This window comes from Phyllostomus discolor, chromosome 14 (genome assembly GCF_004126475.2).
Source record: "Phyllostomus discolor isolate MPI-MPIP mPhyDis1 chromosome 14, mPhyDis1.pri.v3, whole genome shotgun sequence".
NCBI lineage: Eukaryota > Metazoa > Chordata > Mammalia > Chiroptera > Phyllostomidae > Phyllostomus > Phyllostomus discolor.
In genome coordinates, this window is record NC_040916.2 from 24,822,063 (window position 1) to 24,845,296 (window position 23,234).

At 60.6% G+C, this 23,234-nt stretch overlaps 1 protein-coding gene across 1 annotated transcript in view; it reads left to right on the forward strand.

The window, feature by feature from the left end:
* Nucleotides 1-688: 688 nt before the first annotated feature.
* ADCY10 (adenylate cyclase 10) overlaps nucleotides 689-23,234 on the forward strand; it is a 39,480-nt gene continuing 16,934 nt past the window's right edge. The window contains exons 1-18 of the mRNA XM_036015284.1: nucleotides 689-872; nucleotides 1,492-1,596; nucleotides 2,757-2,795; nucleotides 2,988-3,128; nucleotides 3,414-3,619; nucleotides 5,190-5,286; nucleotides 6,709-6,797; nucleotides 8,824-9,015; nucleotides 9,396-9,514; nucleotides 10,436-10,512; nucleotides 11,978-12,167; nucleotides 12,534-12,589; nucleotides 14,028-14,181; nucleotides 16,216-16,408; nucleotides 16,908-16,994; nucleotides 20,148-20,422; nucleotides 21,277-21,410; nucleotides 22,029-22,157. Of these exons, the coding sequence (XP_035871177.1) occupies nucleotides 725-872; nucleotides 1,492-1,596; nucleotides 2,757-2,795; nucleotides 2,988-3,128; nucleotides 3,414-3,619; nucleotides 5,190-5,286; nucleotides 6,709-6,797; nucleotides 8,824-9,015; nucleotides 9,396-9,514; nucleotides 10,436-10,512; nucleotides 11,978-12,167; nucleotides 12,534-12,589; nucleotides 14,028-14,181; nucleotides 16,216-16,408; nucleotides 16,908-16,994; nucleotides 20,148-20,422; nucleotides 21,277-21,410; nucleotides 22,029-22,157 (2,431 nt within the window). The 5' untranslated portion in view covers nucleotides 689-724. The remainder of the gene's footprint in view (nucleotides 873-1,491; nucleotides 1,597-2,756; nucleotides 2,796-2,987; nucleotides 3,129-3,413; nucleotides 3,620-5,189; nucleotides 5,287-6,708; nucleotides 6,798-8,823; nucleotides 9,016-9,395; nucleotides 9,515-10,435; nucleotides 10,513-11,977; nucleotides 12,168-12,533; nucleotides 12,590-14,027; nucleotides 14,182-16,215; nucleotides 16,409-16,907; nucleotides 16,995-20,147; nucleotides 20,423-21,276; nucleotides 21,411-22,028; nucleotides 22,158-23,234) is intronic.

Sequence of the window (23,234 nt, forward strand, 5' to 3'; positions counted from 1 at the left end):
GCTGCTTTAAAAACAAACAAACAAACAAACAAAAAAACAACTTAGCCCTGGCTGGCGTAGCTCAGTGGATTGAGCGCGGGCTGCGAACCAAAGTGTCGCAGGTTCGATTCCCAGTCAGGGCACATGCCTGGCTTGCAGGCCATGACCCCCAGCAACCGCACATTGATGTTTCACTCTCTCTCTTTCTCCCTCCATTCCCTCTCTAAAAAAATAAATAAATAAAATCTTAAAAAAAACTTAGCTATAAGGTTTTCTTTCTATCTTGTGTTCACTTTTTAAATTCGAGTTCACCAGAGCTTTTCCTTTGAAAGGTTATGTAACACCTAATGTTTAATACTCAGTTTTAGAGGTTGCTACACCATTTAAAGTTTGTTCACTAACTATACCGATGTTTTCCCCAATTTGAAGCTAAGGAAAAAAATGCTTTTCTTCACTCTAAGACACCGCTTCACGCGCTGCCTGCCACCGGTCAGCCGTTCAGGGCAGTGCCTCATTCTCCCGCGGGAAGCCGGCCCTTCCGGGGTGCGACCCCATCGCCCAGGCCCCCTCGCCGCTCCAGAGCTCGAACGAGCTGTGCGCGGGGCCGGCAGAAGCCGATCGGGGAACTGAAGTAGGGACGGGAGAGAACGAGTCCCCATCGGATCTCCTCCATCCTCCGTCTTTCTCTCCAGGTCTGTCTGGGGACCGTTCGCCGCGCCCTTGAGCCCCGCCCGTGGCCTTGAACATGACCGCTCGGCGAGAAGAGCTGAAGGACCGGACCATCATCAGAATAGCGGCCCACCTGCCGGACCTCATCCTCTACGGGGACTTCTCCCCGGCGCGGCCCTCTGTGGAATATTTCGACGGCGTCCTGATGTTTGTGGATATTTCAGGCAAGTGCGCGAGAGATGTCAAACCTGGGTGAGCAATGGGCAGAGCTGGATGGAGGAGTGGGGCTGCACTGTCGAGCTTTTTGTGCCGTTGAGAGCAGATACTCCCCCCGAGAAAGCATCTTCGCCCACCAAGCCCGTCCGCTCACAGGTGGCCGTTGGGTTACGACGCCCAAGCCCCACACCTGGAACTTCAGGCTCCCGTGCCCCGGCGCCGAGGTCACTGAGTCAGCCCCCACGCTGCACGCACGTCCCAGGCAGAAGTGACCTCAAGAAACGGTCCCTCTCTGCATGTCGCTCCCATCGTCCCAGTAAACGGGCCATGGCTCCCGAGGCGTCTGAGTGGTGTGCATTGTCACGACCAAGGGATGGACGTTCTAGACTCGTCGAAGGAAGTGTAGCCATTCCTGTGCAAGCTGAGAAACCCAGAGGGAGGCGGTGCTGGCGCTCGTCCCTGGCCCGTCCGGTCAGAAGCAGAGATGGCGGAGGTCCCGTGGCTGGCACTGGACCGGCCACACCAACCTCTAAGGAGCAGCCCTGCCCACTGCCCGCCAGGGCGCCCTCTTCACCCGCCTCTGTCGGGCTGCAGCAGCCAAGGCGACTGCCTGCCCTTCTGTTACAGGCTTCACGGCCATGACTGAGAAGTTCAGCACGGCCATGTACATGGACCGCGGGGCCGAGCAGCTGGTGGAGATCCTCAACCACTACATCAGCGCCATAGTGGAGAGTGAGTGTCCCCGCGCCCCGGCAAGGACGCTGCCAGTTCCCCGCCTGTCTGCGTGTGTCGGTGATGACCCAATGGCGCACCGCTGCTGGGCCCTGTGTCTGTCCCCCAGGAAATGAGCAGGGAGCCAGGGTTTCTGCACACAGCACAGCGCACGTGGAGGGGTGCGGCCCTCACTGGTACACGGTATCCGAGGGATAGACTGGTCTGCACTCATCGAAGGGTGAGCCAGAGGCTGCTTTAAAAAGAGCCGTGCAGTAGGGATGCCTTTAGCGGTGTCCGATAACCCCACGAAGCTAGCAATAGTACAATCCGAAGGTAGGCACGAGGAGGATGCTAAATGAACAGGTGAGTGGTTCGCGGGAAGGTCCTCCGTAATGTGTGCCCTGACGGCGGGCTCCAAGGCACGCGGAGCCAGCCGAGAAGCCAGGCCTCCTTCTCCACCTCTGCCCACGGTCTTGCGGGCGCTACTCACATGGACTGTTCGAGGAGAACAGGATTCACTCTCTCGTGGCACACTCGGGGTCTCATCTCCCATCGGGGTCTCGGCTCCTCGGTCAGCCACCGGACGGAGCGCAACGCTCTGGGGACGCAGAGACTCCGTCTCACCCTTCTTCGCTCCCACTTGCACACGGCCTTCAACACACCTGTGCTGAGGCGTCAGTAAGACGGAAAACAGCATCCGTTCACGTCATCAACCCCCAGTAAAGAAACTCGAGCCGGTGACAGACAAAGCCCGACCTGGCCGTGGCTGCGGCTTCCCGGTCTCCCGGTCTCCCGGCTCCCGGTTCTGCAGACCCCAGGCAGGGTCCACTCGCCCCGGTCACTCATGCCCCACCCAGCTCCTAGGGCGAGTCTGGGGCGGCGAGGAGCCTGCCAGTCCCACAGGAGCAGGTGGGCGCCCCTCCTTTCCTACTTTCCCTTCCCACTCACAGAGACAGGGCGTGTCCGCCCTCTGGTTCAATGCACTCACGCAGGAGACCCCCGGCGGCTCGGGGTGGCCTGTCGGAGAGGACGGCTTCAGGACCAGTCTCCCCTCCGCACTGCTGCTGTCCTCTTGGCCTAGTTTCTGCGCTGTGGGGGAAGAACGGGTTCTTTGTGTTAGCTTTACATAGTCAGTGTTTGATTCCTAATTTCTTTTTCCTTTTTTCTCCCCCCCACAGAGGTGTTGCTTTTTGGAGGAGACATCCTGAAATTTGCAGGTATGGGGACTCCCTGAGCCCAGGGGGGCGGGAACGGGTGGCAGGGGGGCCTGCGCCCTGACACAGGAGGCCCCTCAGAGGCGGCGGTGGCCAGGGCCAGGGCTCCGGGAGGCTTGTGTGCAGCTGCCACGCACAGCCGGCGGATCCCCAGGGCAGGTCACGAGCCCCGCCCGGTGCGCCTGTTCCCTCCAGGGGACGCACTACTGGCCCTGTGGAAGGTGGAGCGGAAGCAGCTGAAGAACATCATCACGGTGGTGGTCAAGTGCAGCCTGGAGATCCACCAGCTGTTCGGGGCCCAGGAGTCGGAAGGCCTGGATGTCCGAGTCAAGATAGGTGAGCTCCGGAGGAGCCGGGGAGACCTCCGGGGGTCACCGACAGGGGGCGCATGTCCCAGGGAGATGAGAACAGGCAGCTGGCGCCCCCCCTCCGGGACAGGCGGCGGCTGGGAAGGCCCACGCCCGGCGGAGGCTTTCTCTGACCGCAACGTGACACTGTGGAGGCCGGGTGTCGCTCTCGGCTGGCACTGTCACCCCAAGGTTGTGGCGTCCCCGAGAAGCCGCGCGGCCGGGGAGCCGCCGGGCGCCCGTGCCGACCCGTCGCCGCTCGCCCCCTCGCCAGGACTGGCCGCCGGCCACATCACCATGCTGGTCTTCGGGGACGAGACGCGGAACTTCTTCCTGGTGACCGGCCAGGCGGTGGACGACGTGCGCCTGGCGCAGAACATGGCGCAGATGAACGACGTTATTCTGTCGCCGAACTGCTGGCAGCTCTGCGACCGCAACATGATCGAGATCGAGAGGATTCCGGATCAGAGAGCAGTGAAGGTGGGCGGGACGCCGTCCCCCGCAGGGAGTTCTGCGGGGCTGTGCCAGGGGCCTCCGCGCCTCGGGGAAGGCAGGTTCCGTGAACACGGGACTGCAGCCCCGGCGTGGGGGGTGGTGGGGGGTGCTCAGTCTGGGGCAGACGTCCGGGGCTTCAGTGCAGAGACGCCTCCTCCGCGGGGAGCCAAGGCGGCTGCGTGCCAGGGGACAGGGCCCGGCCTCTCGTGGTAACTGAGGTCTTGGAGGCCTCCTAGGGGGCTAGTGCCGGCCTCAGGAAGGGGAAACGCCCCCCGGCTAGGCCCTAGGAGCAGAGGGTCCTCATTCTGAAGGCTGCCGTTGGCCCTCACCCGCACCACTCCGCTCCCTCCTTAGCTCGGGGCGAGGGATCGCTGGGGCGAGGAGACTGTTCGGGTGGCCCTGCCAGGTGGGACCGCCGTGAAGCTCCCTGGAAGACGGACTGGACGCGCAGCTGGCCTGGGATGCGGCCCACGAGAGAACTGTGCTCGCAGAGCCTGTGCGGGGCAGGGACGGCGCGAAGGGGCGGAGGGATACTGGCGAGGATGAGGCGCCCACTGCGCCTTAGCGCGCAGCCGGACACCCGCCCCCTCGCGCTCCTGCTCGCCTGTCGCCTCGCCCTGTCCCCCGTCTGCAGCGACTCCTCACACCTCTCAGGATGGTGGTGATGGTTCATTCGTGTTAGACTCACGGAGAAAGTTCAGAAATAGCAGAGAGTCCCCGTTTCCTTTGCCCAGCCTCCCCGAGTGGCACCGTCCTGCCCAGCCAGCGAGCGGGAGGCAAACCCAGAACAGCAGCGCTGGCGCGGGGCTGCTCGCTAACGAGAGGCTTGCGTGGGCCCCGCCGGCTTTCCCGCCAGCGTCGTCCTCGGGGTGCTCCCGGTCCTAGCCCAGGCCTCGCCCCGCAGCCACTGCTGTCCTCGCCGAGTCCCCTGCGGCCGGCGGCAACCGCAGTGCCTCCGTGTCCCCGTCTTCTCTGACCTGGGCGCCTGAGAGGAGTGCCGATGGGTCACTTGGTCGACCGTCCCTCCCTTTGGTGTTTCTGGCCTTTTCTCATTATCCGACCAAGGTTGTCCGTTTGGGGGCAAGAATGCCACAGGAACGAGGTCGTGCCATTCCCTGCGTATCCTGCCGCGGGGTTCGTGACCTTGACATGAGTCCCACGCCCGGGGACGTTTCCAGTACCTTTTTGGGCATCGACCCCTTTGCCCCTTTCTCGAGAAAGAAGTGGTGCACAGTTTAAGCAGGTTTTATTTGAATTACAATGTGATGAAAGGCAAGAAAAAAAAGTTCTAGAAGTGGAGGAGTGCACCGGTCAGCCCCGTCTGGCCCCTGGGACGGCCCTCCGTGCATACACTTGAGACTGCCAGCTTAACCACCCATTGGAGCGGCGGTGTATGTAACCACGTCCAGTCGCAGACCTGCACTGTTTAAGTGCCGCCTGTTTACCACGTCCCAGGCACTCAGAAGCCCGCTCCCTGTCCTTTGTGCCGAGAGAGTGCCCCCCAAGGGCCAGGCAACCCCCCGAATAACCGAAACCTTCCCTCTTTTTAACTTAGGTTAATTTCCTAAAACTACCTCCGACTTTCAACTTCGATGAGTTTTTCCTGAAGTGTATGATGTTCATGGATTATTACCCTTCTGGCGACCACAAAAGTAAGTGCCCCCCCTCCCCACGGACGAGAACCCCTGCCTCCCTCTGAGCCTCACCCCGCCCCCAGGCCTCTCACCAGAGGAGCCAGGGGCCCAGCCCCCTCTGCTTTCCAGTCTCTTCCGTCTTTACCCGCCCAGTGAACTCGGGCCCAGGCGCCTCAGGGCCGTGGGCGCACCTGGGCTTCTAGCGCAAGTCCCCCGACACCTAGCCCCTCGCCCCTCTCCCCGCCCATCTGTGGAGACTGCTCATGCCACAGCTCGGGATGACTGAGCCAGGCGGCCTGTCCTTGGGCCTCCCCCTCGGTGGCTGGCCCTAGATTACTCTCTTTCTCTGGACACTATCTTCGCTGCTTTGCTCAGGTTCAGGAATATCTCCCCTGGTTTTGCTTTCACCCGTCCAAGCCCTAGATGGTGGTGACTCCAGAGGCTGCCCTTGACCCTCTAGTTCCCCTGCTCGCCTCTCGGAGAGCAGGCATCCCTGCCTAACGCCCTGTGGCCCCCAGCAGGGCTGGGGCGAGGGGGAGGACAGCGGGCGCCGGGGACACGAAACATAAGGGCACCCGACTCGCCATCTCACAAGGTGCCTGCCTCCCCCACGGCCCTGCCCCAGCTGCCAGAGCGCAGCCCCGACCTCTGACCTGCGTGCGCCGTGGACTCGCACAGAAACCTCCCACGGGCCAGCCCCGCCGGATGGCAGACGGACGCCCCGACGGGAATGTGTTGTTGAGAAAACGATGAAAGAAGACGATTTCAGGGACACGAACAAACTTTACGTGACAAAGCAGGCCATGTATTTAACACAGCAGATAGTTTCCTTCCAGAGAACTGCAAACTAGGGCAGAGGTCCAGATGCATTAGCAGGGTGGGGGGTGAAGCGCGGGGAGAGACACACGGAGCCAGAGCTGACCTGCCTGGCGGGGCAGCACGGTAAACCCAGCCCAGGCTGAGGAGGCCTGGGGCCGGTTTGGAACCGGGGGGCTCGGTGGCCTGGGTGGACTTTTTGGCCAAGCAGAGCCTCCCTCCCGCGATAAGCCGCCAGCCTCCTGAATCTTTCTCCTGCTGGTCCCTCAGCCCCATCGCCGCCTTCACTCTGTCACCGTCGTCCACTCCCGTTGTCCCCTCATCTGTCCATTCCCACCACCTGCGGTGACAGTGTTAGGCCCAGTGAGGAGGGGAAGCCCCCCTCCCCGAGCCCCAGCACCCGACGGTTAGGACGGGGCTTTGAGCCACAGGCCGTTGGGTTCTGGGAAGACCCACAACCTCCGAGAACTTCTCTCTGGATTTCCCTCGATCCTGTTTAGCCACTCGGCGTCCCCCGGCTGACCTGGGATGACACTGCCCCAGGGAGTGGGGGCTGGGAGGCGCCCCTCCCCGCACCACAGGGCTGGCCTCCCTTTCTGAGCCCACCCCCCTTTGTCCTTTTAGACCTCCTGAGGCTCGCCTGCATGCTGGAGTCTGACCCTCAACTGGAGCTGTCCCTGCAAAAGTATTTGATGGAAAGCATACTGAAGCAGGTACGTTCTTCCCTTAATGTGCTGGCTCTGGGGTGCTGGGGGCCTTGGACAGCTGGGAAGATCAGGAACACCGTAGCTGGTCATCCGTTACGTTGAGGTAAGGGGTGGCCTGGCATTCTCCACGTGCAGGGAGCTGCGAAATGTACTGTTCACGTCAGGACACATTTCAGAGTTAGGGGCCACCGTTCCTCATTACACTGTGACAACAGACATACACCAGGATGGGCGTCTTCCACAATGGGGCAAACCAGAGCTGTCCCAAGCTTGGTAGAACCCAAGGCCACCCTTTCCAGGCGCCACCACATGGAGAGGTCCCGCGTGGGCGAACAGCGGTCTGCCGCTTCTCCGAGTCGCTCGCCCTAGATCTTAAGCTTCGAAAGTTAACAACACAGATAATTAGAATTCCCAGGACTACGGCCAGCCCCCAAGATTTCCCCTTTTGTTCTGAAGAAAAGAGTAAGCGGAGAGCCCTCCGAGTGAAAAGAAGGCACATCCTTGAACCAAAGAAATCCTGCGTTCTTAGCCTCTGCCGTTGGTCCGAGATCACGGTCTTCTGGGGTCAGGGGTCTGGGCGGGGAGCTTCCCAGCAGCACCTGCAGAGGGCGCTCTGTAGCGTTTATGCTGTGTCTACGGTGTTGGTGCACAACTGTCAAGTTCGATTCCTTAGGCCGGTTAAGGTAACATCCAGCCTATTCCTCAACTTTCATCCCATCCTGAGCTAAGGAGTTTTGCTGGCTTGGCCGTGGTGACTCCATCTTGTCCTTCACTCTGTCCCCAGGGAGCTGAAGGGACACAGAGGGCAAGCCCTGCGCCCCTGCCCGAGGCCGCCTGTCCCCAGGGCACAGGGCGCCTGAGGGACGTGTGCTTGCCCGTTCCAAACCAAAACCCAGGCCACGGGGTCCGATAGAGTAGTCTCTAATTATGTAATCATTTTGTATGATAGATTTTAATACTCGGCAATTAATGTTGTCCATGTGTTTAATTTGGATTATGTCATGAATTTGTTTGAAAAACCGTCATGTTGGTTAGTTTGAAATAATTACGTTGTCTTTGACGAGAGCAGGACCGTCCCAGCTGGTTAGGACGTGTGGTGGGCTATCCCCTCCCCCTCAATGCCCCTCCCCCTCGCTCACCCCCCCTCACCCCTGGCCTCGCAGTCCCCTTTTCTGGCAGGAAGGTGTGTTTCCATGGTCTGTGGGTAATCTGACCCTTCTGTGCTGTTTGGGGAAGGGAAAAAATGCGATGGTTTTCCTCCATCGATTTGCCATGCACTTAATTCCACACGAGTCTAGAATGAAGCCGGGCAGGCGGGATGACCGGGGAACCCCGTCCCTGGAGGGCAGGGGGAGCTGAGTGAACCACACCATGGAGTCCCAGGGAGGCCAGGGAGGCCAGGGATGCACGGTGCCGCGGTGCGGCGGATGGAACATCGGGCTAGGCGTCTGGAGGTTGGGGTTCTGGTCTGCAGCCGTCTCCCCAGGCGACCCTGGAAGACCTGCGGTATTCGTCCCCGCCTCAGCCATCTAGTCAGGCAGAGGGGCTAGCAAAGCGGATTTCATTTCACCAGAGGACAAAGCAGGACAGGATATGAAAATACGTCAGAAGGCACCAGGCTGTGGACATCTAAGGTTGAGTTCCGTAGTTGCGCTAGTCTCATCCCTAAGCTGCAAAGCAGCCCCAAGGAGTGGTGGTTCTCTCTTGCTGTGAGGGCTCCGGTCGGCATGGAGGAGCAGCGGCAGGGCCCAGGGGGCTGTCGCTTCCCCAAATCAGCAGATGTGTGAGTTCCCGTTGCAACAGGTTTTGCTGGTGAATTCACTTCCACTTGCTCCACTCTGGGCCGGCCCTGCCCTGCTGTGCCCACTCACACAGCCCGGCGGCTTCCGTGTCCCCAGGGGACCTCCACGGGCTCCTTCCCACCCAGGGATCATTTCTCATGGGGGGTGGGGTGAGGCTGAGAAGCAAGACCCCCCCCTCCCCGCCCCCAGCCAAGGACAGACGCTGAGGAAAGTCTCTCTCTGCCTGGCAGATTGACGACAAACAGCTTCGGGGGTACCTGTCTGAGCTGCGCCCGGTGACCATCGTGTTTGTGAACCTGATATTCAAGGACCAGAACAAACCCGAGGTGCTAGGCCCGGCCATCCAGGAGGCCTCCGTGCACATCAACTCCGTCGTGCGGTTCTTCCGAGGCCAAATCAATAAAGTCTTCATGTTTGACAAGGTGAGCGGGCGCCCGGGGTGGGGACCTGCCCGAGGTTTGAAGTCTGGGCTCGGGCCCAGGGACGCTGGAGGGAGGGAGGGAGGGAGGGAGGGAGGGCTGTTTCTTAGACTTACGCTCAGCACCGTGCAGCCCGTGACCTTGGCCACCAGACAGAGAGAGAAACCAGACAGGCGCACTCACACAAATAGCTCAGCGCCACCCATTGTCTCTGGAGCCAAAGCAGCCAGCCCTTCCCGGGCTGCAGCCGTGCCGGAGGTGCTGCACCAGGAGTTACCTGAAGTTGGCTAAAAATAGAGCAGGGGCGCGGGAGCTCCCGAGGGAGCCTGGTCCGGAAAGGGAGCCGCGCCCACCTGCCATGTGCCGCCTCTGTCCCCTCACAGGGCTGCTCCTTCCTCTGCGTCTTCGGGTTCCCCGGGGAGAAGGCGCCCGACGAGGTGGCTCACGCCTTGGAGAGCGCTGTGGACATATTTGACTTCTGCTCTCAGGTGCACAAAATCTAGTGAGTGCAGCTCCTGCTCGCATCTGCCGGTCCCTGGCCCTTCTGCGGGATACGGGGAGCCAGGACAGGGGCCAGGAGGGCAGGAGAGGGCACCCCCGGCTCTGCCGCAGTAGGACGGGGTGGGGAAGGCGAGGGGGAGAAAGGACACACCTCGAAGGCCGGCGTGTGCCACGTTTGTGGAGAAGCCGACTGGGTGTCTCTGTGCTTCCGGCCTGCTGCCTGATAGAGCCAAACGCCTCACACCCCGTCGGAGTCCTGAGCCGGTTTCTGAGAACCGGGGGATGAAACGGGTCCTTGGGTTGGAACTGGATAGGCTGCCGGGGCCTCAGCTGGGCCCGCTCACAGGACAGCTGGTGCCGGGAGGTTTGCGGTCCGCAGCCCTGGCCGCAGCCCCCGGGGCTGGCGCCCTCAGGCTTCCCCCAGTCCCAGCATCCCAGTGACCCTGACCCGCAGCCCTGCCCCGGCCAGCTGTCACGGGTCACCCCCACCCTCCCTAAGTGTTGCAGCCCTCAGTCATCTCTCTGTGCGGGGAATGTGTTTGCAAGGGCGGATCGTGATGCCACACACCTCTCCTGAGTTACATACAATGGCTGGTTCTTTGCAACAGTAGCAGAGAGTTCCATCGTCTCCAACTAGTCCTTCCCGGTGACGAGAGGTTACTTGCCAGAGGAATAGCTCAGACGAATACTTAAAAGTAGCAGAAAAGTGAACGGAGGGGTTACCACTTCTGAGAACCTAGCTTGGGGTCTGGAACTCTTCATCCCTCCAGGCCACGTGCAGCTGCCCTGAACTGAGTCCAAAGGGAAGGGAGTAATCGACTGAACATCCCCTCCCACCCCTCCCCGCCCCTTCATCACCCTAACCCCCTCCCCCGGCTCACTGCCTCTCTTTCCCCACAACCCTCGTCTTGCCGGGGGCCAGCACCGTTTCCGTGGGCGTGACCAGCGGGACTGTCTTCTGTGGCATCGTGGGACACACGGTGAGGCATGAGTACACAGGTGAGCTGGGCCGGCCTGTCCCCACTCACCTTCCGGCACACACCGGGCCCTGCCCCCGGGCGTGGGGGAGGGACAGAAGGAGTGAGGCGTGGGCCCTGCCCTCAGCAAGTGTGCCGTCTTCCAGCCGGAGCCGAGCCGTGCGGCTCTGCCCACAGACGCGGTGGCTGCACCGTGGGCGTTCTGGGGCTTTGCGTGAGACAGAGGGAGTCGAGAGAGAGAGGGGGGAGTGAGGGGCCTTTCTGAGCGATTTCCTGTCCATGTGAAACATGACTCTTCTTAGCGCCCGGGATGGGCGAGGACCGCTACTTACAAGCTGTGACTGTTGGCGTCACGGGCGGGTAGTGCTAACCTCAACAGAGAACGGCAGGGAGCTGTCGAGCTGTCGTCTCAGGGTGTCACTGCTCTTTCTGCCGCCTTCCTCTGCAGCCCCGCTGGGGCTTCAGAGGTTCAGAGACATCACCTCTGAAACACTGAAATGATTATGCCAGGAATGACGCCATTTCTGAGATTTCCTTCCACCTGCTGCGGCGTGGAGAGTGGGTGGGGCCGCGGCCGCGGCCGGTTGGCTGTGGGCTGACGGCTTTGGGGCCGGGCGGTGGGCACAGGAAGGTTCTCGGGACTGTGTGCTCGCGTGTGGCCATAACAAACAGGTCTTTTTCCGGAGCGCCTGGATCAGAAGTATTTAAGTCTGCGGTGCAGTCGGTGCCTCACTGGTGGCACTGCTGACCGAGGGCTCGCGGGCGGCCAGGCCCCGCTGGAAGCGGTGCACGCGTGCTAACTCAGGAATCCCCACCAGCTCCCGGCTGAGATCGGCACTGTTGTCCCCAGTGTACAGAGCAGGAGACTGGGGCGTGGGAGGGTCCAAGTAATTGCTAGCGCACTAGGAAGAGGCAGAGCTGGGGGCCAGCCCCGCGTAGCCCGGCGCCCGCATCTGTGCACCATGGTGCACGCCCCACCGAGACGGCCCGGAACCGGCCTGACCCACACACCCTTTCCCGCCCCCTCGCTCACTCTGAAGCCGTCACCAGATGGAGGCGGCTCATTTCAAAAACAAAACGCAATGACGAAGTGCATGCCCAGACACACGCGGACAAAGACTTGTGCCTCACTTGGAGGTCAGGGGCCCAGGCCCGAGCTCCTGCTTGTCCGCCTTGTCGCCGGAGACTGAGGACAGCTCCCCTGAGGGCCCTGAGGCCTGTGCTGACCCCAGTGCAGGGCTGTCCAGTAGAGGGGCCCTCCTCCTCTCCGCAGACCCCGCCCCCAGGGCCGACGTTGCAACAGCAGAGCGAGTTAACTGCCTGCAGATTCCCAATAGCTGAGTAGGGCAGTGCGAGGCGAGGCTTACATCATCCCCGAGAGGCAGAGGGCGTAGAGGCTAAAGTGCCCCTTGGGGACAGTGCGTCTCAGGTCACTGTGGGCGCAGTGGCCGTTGCTCCCTGCCCTCTGCCCTCCCCTCCTGCTGCAGTCATTGGTCAGAAGGTCAACATCGCGGCCAGAATGATGATGTACTACCCGGGCATCGTGACCTGCGACTTGGTCACCTACAACTGCAGCAACCTGCCGGCCTACTTCTTCAAGGAGCTCCCGAAGAAGATCATGAAAGGCGTGGTGGACCCCGGGCCCGTCTACCAGTGCTTGGGCCTGAACGAGAAAGTGTGAGTGTGGGCGCTGCCTTGCCCACGGCTCCTCGGGAGGGAAGGGGGAACCGGGGAGCGGCCCAGCCGGCCGTCCCGGCTGCGAATCCAGCCTCTGGCCCCGGAGTCTGCTCCTCCCAGACCGAGGCCTGGGCCCCAGACCCTTCCCCTCTCTGCTTCCTGCTGACACCGCGACGCGTGGGAGGCCCCGTCCCGCCCCCGGTTCTGAGAGCCCGAGGGACACTGCTCAGAGGCCGTGCACTCAGAACGGGGCCCCCTCCCCGCTGGGCATCTCTGTGGGCCACGCGGATAAGCTCGAACTTTTACTTGCCGCGTGCTCTCAGGACGGCGGGCTCTGACGCCGCTCTCTCCCCTCCCGCCCGCCAGCATGTTCGGGATGGCGTACCTCGTCGGCAACAGGAACGAGTGCTACCCGTTGCTGGGTAGGTACCGGCCTTGACTTTCAGACTCCTCTCTTGAACTGTAGCGAAACACACGGAAACGTACACCAGTCAGTGACGGGTCTGCAGCCTTGGGAATCCTCACCAATGCACCTGCGAACACCACTCAGACCAACGAGTGTGGGGGTGCTCAGGGAACCCCCACATGCCGATCTTTCCCCCCTTCCCAAATAAATGGCATGATAACGTCATCTAATTACACACGCCTTCCGTTAATCAACAGAGAATGCCCGGGGCCCTCCACAGTGATCTGTCCAGAAGGCAAGGTTCGGCCCCAAAGGAGTCCCCGGCTCTTTTGACAGAATTGCTGAGAGATGGCTAGCTTTCAGATTTTGATCTGGGCATCCCGTGGCATAATTTTTTTAAACTATTTTGTTTATTTATTTTTAGAGGGGGGAAGGAGGAGAGAGAGAGAGAGTGGGAGAGAAACATCAGTGTGTGGTTGTATCTTGCAGGCGCCTTACTGGAGACATGGCCCAAAACCCAGGCATGCGCCCTGGCTGGGAATTGAACCCACAACTCCTTGGTTCCCAGGCCAGCACTCAACCCACTGAGCCACACCAGCAAAGGCCCTGTGGCATAATTTAAATGCTCACAAAATAACAGTGACAGGGCTGCAATGTCAGCTGACTTTTATTTTCTTCTTTGCCTTTTCTAAATTACCATCTTTTCTTTAGTGAGTATATGCTTTTTTTAATTTATAAAAGATTTTATTTATTTATTTTTAGGGAAGGGGGAAGGGAGGGAGAAAAAGTGGGAGAGAAACATTGATCAGTTGCCTCCCGCACGCCCCCGACCGGGGACCTGGCCCACAACCCAGGCGTGCACCTTGACTGGAAACCGAACTGGTGACCCTCCAGTTCGCAGGCCGGTGCTCAGTCCACTGAGCCACACCAGCCAGGGTGCACAGTTTCTCATGTACAGCAGGCAACTTCCCTTCACAGAAGTAAAATAATTGCAAATAAAATATCCTATCTGTGATTATTCAATATAGGAGCCCTAACAGTAATAAATGTATTTCCTAACAAAATAACCTATGGATAACTTCTGTGTTATAGAGAAGAAAAACAAGAATTAGAGTCAGCCCTGGTTTCATTCCCAGTCACGCAATCCAGGCAAAGTCCAGTTTTCTGCACGAAAATTGGGTGGGCATTCTAGTGCACATTGCCAGGGTACTTTCCCTCACGACATGCGGGGTCAGAGCTGGGGAGGAAACCGTGTCGTTAGCTGGAACGCTCTAGAAAAAGCTTTTAGAACATCTTAAAGTGCAGAACCCTCGACAGAAGTCCACAGACGACGCCGTGGGAGGGGATTCCGAAGGTCTTCTTGGGCGTGCTATCGCTGTGCGCCTTTTTACGTTTCTAGACTCTTCTGTGTTGACTGAGTTTGCCCCCTTTAAAAAAAAAAACAAAATTGGCAGGGCGCGAGAAAGAGATCAACTACTTCCGGAGCACCATGAAGGAGTTCCTGACATCCAACTGCAGCCAGGTGCTCATGTACGAGGGGCTGCCGGGCTACGGGAAGAGCCAGATACTCATGGGCCTCGAGTACCTGTCCCAAGGTGAGAACCACAGGTGAGTGGCTTGCAGCGGCCCCTTTCTCTCCCGTCAGCCCGGAGAACCCCGATGCCCTGAAAAGCTTGCTCTGCCTTCGTGCTCCTCTCCTTGATGTAACTGGCCTTCTGCCAACCCTGCACGATCTCTCAACCATGAGGTGCCCTGCACCCTTGTCCCAAACACACAAATAATGATGCCCACAGTGAGCCCAGAAGATGGGACACCCGCTGACCCCAGGGAGCCTGGTTTACTGGCAGACAGGGCTGATATGTCAATGCGGTGAAGCTTCCCACGCAACTGAGGTGGAGACCAGACTGGGCTGCAGAACAAGCCCATAAAGTGACCAGCCCGCTGCCCATCACTGGCCCAAGCCCTGTAGCCCTCTCTGGGAGCAGGAGTGGGGAATGACAGGTCCCTGAGTTCCCTCTGGGACACACAGCTGGGGCCTGCACTCGCACGTTCACTGGCCTGTGTCCGCAGCACACGTGTCCACAGGGCTCTCTCGGGGACAACCTGCCTAGCCCCTGCGTGTGCGGGTCAGCCTGGTGTTCGGTATCGGGGGCAGGGACCGAGAGGGTGATGGCCCTGGACCCCGCGCTTCTACCGCCTGACCTGAAGGCTGAGGGGAGGGGGGAGGGACGCCTTCTAGCCTTATGTTATTTTTAGCTGCATTTGAACTCTTTTTAAACGTCAGGCCTGAAAGAGGCCAGGTGTAAAATCCCTTCAACGTTGTGAAGGAGACAGTTTGTGATAACCAGAAGACACCCAGGCCCCCTTCACTCCGTCCCTCAGGGAGGTAGCTCCACATCCCAGGGCCTGTTGTGCTCCGTGTCCGTCTGCCGGAGCCGCTGTGCCTGGACGATGCATTGTCTCTGAGTGCTGGGGGCTGGAAGTCCGAGAGCTCAGTGTTGGCAGGGGGGTTCCTTCCGGCAGCCGCGAGGCACAGCCTGTTCTGGGCTTCCCCCCGGCTGCCGGGGCTTCGCTGCCACGCTGGGCGCTCCCCACGTGCAGAAGCATCACCCCCGCCTCTGCCTTTCCGCTCCTGGCCCGGCGTTCTCCCTGGGTGCAGTCCAAATGTCCCCTTATAAAGACCCCGTCACGTCGGATTAGGGTCCCGCCCTGCTCCTCGCCTCCACTTCCCTACATCTGCAGTGACCCTGCCCCCAGATGAGGTCCCACTCTGCAGTCCGGGGGGTTAGGGCTACAACACGCAGATCTGAGGGGGTCGGAGGGAGGACATGAGTCCCCCCTCCGGATGGTCTTCATGTCCAGATGGAGGACAGCTGACTCCTGCCCTGGAGGAGCTCTTGTGGAAGAGAGAGGGGGCAGTAGCGATGGACGGTGGGGAGGACAGTGCCAGAGGCACGCATAGGGTCAGGTGGCAGCCGAGAGCCAGAGGGTGTGTGACCTGACCTCAGGGCATCAGGGAAGGTTGCAGGTGGTGGGGGCACAGCGAGTGGGTGTGGAGACACCCCAGGCTGGGGAGGCCTCCGAAGCAGAGGCCTGGAGAGTCCACAGCTCCGGGCGCGCGGGTTGCTGGGGGTGGAAGGCAGGCTGCCGGGCAGAGACAGGCCGGCAATGACACTGCGAAGACTTGGGAAGTCCTGCATGTGACATAAAGGAGTCCAGACGGACACCTCTAGGGAGCAGCAGCCCCTGAAACACTGGGGCGGGAGAGAAGATTCGCACCTCTCTCGACCCATCAGCCCTGTGCAGGCAGCGCGCTCGGCGTGAGGACGCCAGGCAGGGGCAGTGTGGGGGAGAGCACCAGGGCCCGCAGCACGGGGTGGGGGCCGCGGCGCGGGAGAAGGAGCGACAGCCGGGGGAGCTGTCGCAGCTTCTGATCCCGGTGGAGCCAGGCCACGGAGGGGACGCAGGAATGCAGAAGGGTTTCTGGATGGAGTCGGGGAGTTTCTGTCGGAACAGCTGCGTGTGAAGGGTCAGAGCGTCCCTTCAACCTGCGTTACTTTCAAAAACTACACGATGTAAGAGCTCTCCCGCGGAGCCGCTCCCTGCGCGCGCCCCCCTGACTCTCGGCTCTCTTGTGAACAGGACCATTGCTATCGCACTGACTAAGGTCAGCTTCCACCAAAACTTTTATACCATCCAGATACTCATGGCCAACGTCTTAGGTCTGGACACCTGCAAACACTACAAAGAGCGGCAGAGCAACCTTCAGAGCAGAGTCAAGGCGCTGCTGGATGAGAAGTTCCACTGCATCTTCAATGACATTTTCCACGTCCAGGTAACAGCCCAGCGCCGGATTGCGCCAGAGCCAGCGCCGGGGCAGGTGTGGCCAGCGCTCCCCGACGCTCCGTGCCTCGGTGTCCCCTTGGCCTTACGGTCCCTCTCTTTTCTCACCTGGGGGGTCTGTGTGGTGTGGAAAGGGCCCCTAACCTTCCTCAAATGAGCGCCCCGTTCCCGAGACCTGCTGAAGGTGTCGAGAAATATCGTACCGAGTGCCACCCGCCGGCTCATTTCCCCTCCCCTCCCCCTCCTCGCTGCACGGTACTCGCCAGCCTGTAGTGCAGAGTCCCTCTGCTCCCCGGGGGACAGCCGGTGCAGGCACGGAGCGTGCCCTGCCCCTCCGATCTCCGTTAGCTTCAGTGACGGGGGGAGTAGATCCGGGAAGGGCTTTCGGGGTCACCTGACACGAGAGGGGTTTAGGGCACAGGACCGCCCCGCAGCGGGCGGCTCCCGGGGCCATCTTCCCACACTCGATACTCTCCTCACTCTGCCCGCAGTTCCCGATTACGCGAGAGGTCTCCAAGATGAGCGCCTCGAAGAAGCAGAAGCAGCTGGAGGCGCTGTTCATGAAGATCTTGGAGAAAGTAAGGGCGCCTGTCTGTGGGCCGAGCCGTGGGGGAGCAGCCCAGGGCCGCAGGGCCTCGGGGTCCGGGCTCCACCGGCCAGAAGCTCTGCAGTGCTTCCCTCTCCTCCGTCCCCCAGACCTCGCGCTGAGAGGCTGTTCGGGACATGGCTAAACTTGACCAGAGTCCCTCGACGTGCCTCCTGGGAGTGCGGCCCCCCGAAAACCCCCTCTGTGTGAGATGCCTCACATCTAGGGGGCCGTGCGTGTAGGCTGTGTGGCCAGGCTCCCGAGCTGGAACCCGTGGGCCTGGTTCTTGTCACCTGGGCAACCTTGAGCGGGTGACCTAGCCTGTCTGTGCTTCCGCTGTGTCACCCACAAAATGTGCAGCAGTGGCACCCGGCTCACGGGGCTGCAGGGCTTAAAGGGCACGGCCGAAGTCAGCTCCCTCTGCACGGCGCTGTCCCCGCTCTCTGAGGAGCGCTGGGGGCCCCTGTCCAGGGGCTGCATGTCCCCCGGGCCTGCAGGAACCCCCACTTACTTCAGTGTCCCATAGTGCTCTCATCCTCCCCCACGCCGGTGCCCTTTCTTCCTTGTTCGACCCTGACCCCGGGGTTTAGCTGATGGAGAGTTCACTCACGCGCCCCTTACCGCTCTCTCTGCTCCCTTCCCGGCCAGCTGCCCGTGTCTCCTCCGTCACCAGGCCCTCCTGCTCCTCCCTTGGGCGTCCCTGGAGGGATCCTCTGTCACTCCCCGCTGTCCCTCGGGCTCCCTCTCCTTCTGGACCGCTGCCATAGCTTTCCCAGCAGCCCCTGCACTTCGCACCCCGTCACCCGAGTCACCCTTCGGGGAACCACCAGGGCGCCCGAACACCGACGCACCCGCGCTTCCTCCTGCCCGAGTGATTCCCTTTGCTGAAGAGAGAAAAGCCACCCGATCTTCTTTCTGTCCTGGAGAACTGCTCCTCGTCCTTCCGTGTCGCCTCTTTGGGGAGGCCTGCCCAACCACCAGCTGTGACCAACCCCTCCTCTGCCCGCGTCCGTAGCACTTGGAGCGCATTTCCGACTGTATCTGTGAGCTCCGGGGGACAGTGAGTCGCTCGCCCCTGCCTGTGCCACCTGGACCCGCGCCGTGTCCGGCACATGACAAATGACCACGGGCGTGTAACGAGCGTGGCGCTGCATCAGGGTCACAATGGGACATCCGCCTCCTCTGTCCAGGCGGACGAGCAAGGCGGCGTGGGCAGTTCCAGAATGCCAGGCCCTGGGCCCCGCGCGTCACCAGTGTCCAGGAAGCTGCTCAGAAAACGTGGAGCCGGGGTCCCACGCCTGATGCTTCGGAGGGGCTGGGGGTGGGCTTAGGAATCCGTTCGGGGCTGGGCTTTCGTGTGGAAGCGTCTCAGGTGGCTCTCACGTGCCATTTAGCTTGGAAACCAGCGCCAAAGCTGCGCTGCAGCTACAGGCTGTGGTAGCAGCTCTCTGCGCGGCCTTGGCGGGGTTCGGGTCCTCAGCCTGTTCGTGAGCAGATTTCCCCAGTGAAGTGATTCACGCATATTCGCCGCCGCCCTGAGGGTCGTCAGGAGGGTTAAACGAGTTCGTTCATGTGGAGGGCATCGCACGGAGCCGGGGACCCCCGGAGCACCACGCACGTGCCAGCTCTCGCCCACATGCAGAGCATCCGCCTCGCTCTGCCCGGTGTGAATGTGGGGAGCCCGGGGCCAGCGGTGGCCGTGGAACTGGTGCGTTTCTCCTTCTTCCCGCTTCCCTCTCCTCGGCTCGCAGGCGAGGCCGGACAAACCATCGGTGACAGTGTTCTCGGCGTCCCGTCCGGGAAGAGCTGCCTTCCCGGTGACACAACGGGGCCGGCAGGGGAAGTCACTGCACGTGTGCGACAAGGCAGGCTGGGGTTCCTTGCAACGATGGCCTTAGGAGAGCTGATGTGTGAAAGGAGCCTTTGCCGCTGTTCTTTATAAAAACACAGAGGGAAAGAACGGGCAACCCGGCCTCTTCTCCGGTGACCCCGAGGGAGGCGAGCCCAGCCTGGAGCGGGGGCAGCAGGCAGGTGGCAGCACGGCCCTGCCGGACAAGGGCCGGCTCTGAGGCGTAAGGACACTGTGGCCCCAGCCCCCAGACAGCGCTTGGCCCCCATGGCGACCCCATCAACACTTAAGGAGTGAATAATAACTCAGACCTGGCAGGGACGGGCAGCGTACACAAGAAAAGGGTCTTGGGACCTGTTTTAAGTGTAACAGAGGCCAGAGGTACCGCGGCCAGGGGTTGGGCCAACCTCCTTGAGCCCCGTTGTCCCCAGCACCGGCCCAGTGAGGCCCTGTCCCTCTGTGCTGGATAAGCACTGGGTGACTAAATGGTACATAGCTCTCCCTAGGGGGCCTCTGTTTGCCAATAGGTTAAAATGACACGTAGTTGCCCTGGATGGTGGGGCTCAGTGGATTGGGCGCTAGCCTGTGAACCAAATGGTCTTCAGTTCGATTCCCAGTCAGGACACATGCCTGGGTTGCAGGCCAGGTCCCCAGTAGGGGGCACGTGAGAGACAACCACACACTGATGTTTCTCTCCCTCTCTTTCTTCCCCTCTTCCCCTCTCTCTGAAAGTAAATAAAATCTCAAAAAAAAATTTTTAACTCTTTGATATCAGATAAAAAGTTTTTTAGATTTTATTTATTTATTTTTAGAGAGGGAAGGGCGGGGGAAAGAGAGAGAGAAAGAAACATCCATGTGCGGTTGCTGGGGGCCGTGGCCTGCAACCCAGGCATGTGCCCTGACTGGGAATCGAACCTGCAATGCTTTGGTTCACAGCCCGCGCTCAGTCCACTGAGCTACGCCAGCCAGGGCCCAAAAGAAATGTTTTTTAAATGACGTGTAGTAAACGCCCGTTACTGTATGTACTGGTGATTTGCGTGGCCACATCCCACCTGTCCTACAAATCTGCATCCTCTTTGCACACAGGTCTGACCAAGTAAGAGTCCATTCCCACCAGCTCTGTCAAGCTGCTACAAATTCCAAGTCGGGGGAATCTAAATTAACATGGGTTTACTGGGAGGGAAATATTGAATGCCAACTCACGCACCCCACGGATGCACAGGCAGACAGACCCACACGGGTACACAATCCCCGAGCCCCACAGCAGTTTTCTCTCTGTTTCTGTGCCTCGTCCAGACCGTGAAACAGGAGAGGATCATCTTCATCATCGACGAGGGCCAGTTTGTGGACCCGGCCTCCTGGGCCTTCCTGGAGAAGCTGATCCAGACGGTGCCCATCTTCATCATCATGTCCCTGTCCCCATTCCCTGACACGCCCTGTCCGTCCGCCAGCACCATCATAAAGAACCGGAACACCACCTACATCACCCTGGGCGCAGTGCAGCCCAGCGACATCCGCAACAAGGTCTGCCTGGACCTCAACGTCAAGGGCATCCCCAAAGACCTGGACCTGTGAGTGGCCTGCTTCTGACCCCAGGGCTCGATGCCCGAGTCCACCGCCTGGGTCCTGGTCTCACCAGATTCCTTGAGCTGTGGTGTAAAGTGCCTCTCTCAGGATCCTCGCCCGGCCCGTCTCCCCGTGGGGCCGTTCTCCAGCCGGGCGGGGAGGCGGGGGGATGCCACTCTCCTCCTCTTTGCCCCGGTCTCGGCTGTGCCAGCTCAGACTGCTGGGTGACTTCCGCTCTGCTTCCCTTCCCTCACGCTGGGCACGGGTGTGGCTGATTCATTCTTAGGGCGTTGTGTGAGGCAAACTGGCAACGTGGAAGGCCACAGCCTGTAACTGAGCTCGGTCCTGCTCAGCGGGCAGTGAGTGGCGGGGCGGGGCCTGGTGTCAGCAGGTCTGTCCACGCACATCGACGGCCGGCTGTCCAGTCAGTGCCGCGGGGCCCGCTCAGGCACCCCCTCCCGGGCTGGACGGAGGCCCCCCGAAGCAGCACCTCTCCCTTCGCTGGCTGCTCACAGCCCCCCGGTATCCGCCTCGCTCCTCTCCAGCGAGGCTGCCTAGCTTCTGTAAGAAATGTTTAAAGTACCAACTGGAACATTTTAGTGGTCACTTACTAGGTGAGGAAGGGGAAGCAGGACTGAGAATGTACCTTAGTATGTAGTTTTGGCTTTGGAAAGAGCCAAATGGTTTATGTAATTAGAAAAATGATCGACAGAAAATAAAAAAGAGCAATCCCTAAACCTGGCAAATGAGCCGAGACCTGTGGAGATGAAGAGGTTGTTCTCGGTCATCCAGAAGACCCAGTTTTCCCTCCCAAAGGGTGGCTCTTCCAGGTACACAGGCCGCCCCGCCCTCCCGACAGGTACCTGGTGGAGGGCAGCTGCGGGATCCCCTTTTACTGCGAAGAGTTGCTCAAGAACCTGGACCTGCACCGGGTGCTCGTGTTCCAGCCGGTGGAGTCCGAGGAGAAGACCGTGACCTGGAAGAACCTGTTCAGTGAGTGCCCGCTGCTCAGCCCTCTGTCCGGCTCGGGCGGCGGCCGGATGGGCGTTCCCGTGGGCTGCGTCCCACCCGGGTCAGAGGGCTTGGGGGGTCAGAGGGCTTGGGGGGGGCTGACATCCCAGAGGGAGGGTGAGGGAATGTGGCACTTTGGCGTACCGGGAGGCGACATGACCGGGCAGGTCTGCTATCCAAACCGATGTCCCTTTCTGACGCTCACCACGTCGTGAGCAGCAGACCCCCTCCCCATGAAAGGGTTTGCATCAGAGCGTGAGCATCTGAACCTGCAGGAACATGTATGTTGTTACGTGTTACCAGGTGCATCCGGGTAATCCTTGAACCTAATCTTCACAAAACTGCATGTACTATGGAAGACTTCCATTCGTTTTGCTTATTTATTTATTTTTTTAGAGGGGGGAATAAAACATCTTCTGAGTAAATTGAGACTTTCAGAGATCAGCTCTACTTAACACACGGTATTCCAGACTCTTCGGGGCGCCAGCACGCCTCTCGGCCTGCTGTTGCTCGCGAGAGACCCGCCCCCAGCGTGTCGGACCGTCTGGATGGTGCCAGACCACCGACCGCGCACCTCCCTTCCCCACTGTGCCCCGGCAGAGAACGTGGCTAAGCCGACAGAGGAGTTAAAGAGATTCACCCTCACCGGCGAGGAGGGGAGCGAGGAGATCTGCAAGCTCGCCAGAGGCGTCAGGCTGAAGAACCTGTCCCCGCCAGCTTCGCTGAAAGGTGCGGAGAGCCTGACCCGGGCGCTCAGGGTCCGGGGCCTAGACACCCCTCTGCTCCCGCTGGGATGAACATGGGAGAAGGAAACAGGAAGGTCGTGACCCCTGGGGTTGCTTGTTTTGGGGCTCCCGGGAGGCTGGGCTTTCCTGCTTCTGACGGGGAGCCACCGCCTTCCCCTGCGCGTGGGGTAGCGTCTGCTTTGAGCAAAGTTTTCTCCAACTGCGTGAAAGAAGGAGGCACAGCGTGTCCCACTAAACCGAAACCAAGAGACGAGCGAGAAAAGGGAGCACTGCCACTTTCTCCGCCGTCTGCTTCAGTGAGAAACGACAAAGAGGGGAATCTGTCTCAGAGATGCGCCATTATTCCTTGAAAGAAAAGCGACTTTCAAGCCACGGGCTCGTCCGCATTGAGCCCCCATTCCCGCCGTCTGTGAAGAGCTGCCCGTGTTTGAGGGGGTGGCCTCGGGGGGCCTCGGGCTCCTCGTCTCCAAAACAGCGTCCGGCTCCCTTCTGTGGTTTCATTCACTGTGTCTGCGGACACAGCGAGGTGGACTGGCTCGGCTTCTAGAGTGTTCTGTGGACGAGCTGAGAAGTGCTCCTTTTGTCCCTGATGAGGGTGACATGACGGCGTTCTGGCCAAGTAGCCAGGGACCCTGGGGGGATGACAGAGGGTTTAGAGGGGGAGTCGGATCGGTGCCGGGGGCCCTCTGGCACCTGCTCCTGAGCACAGAGAGGCTAACGGGCTGTGGCGAGGGTAAAGGAACCTCCGGGGGGGTTGGGGGCACGGGGAGGTCTCAGGCAGGCTGAGAGCCAGGAGGGTCCAGGAGAAAGAGCCTCCAGGGAGGAAGACGGAAAAGGAGCAGCTGGCGGGGTCAGCACAGGACGTGGACGGCAGGCCTGGCTCCTCCGGGCCACCGTGGCCCCCCCGCAGCCTCTCCTCCCCTCTCAAACCCTGTTGCACATCCACGCAGCTTCAGAGCACCTTGACCAAGGCCTCATTTTCATCTGGCGGCGGTGCCTGGCGGTGGTGCCGGGCGCCGTTGCGGACCGCGGCGCCTGCACGTTTGGCGCCCTCTGTGCA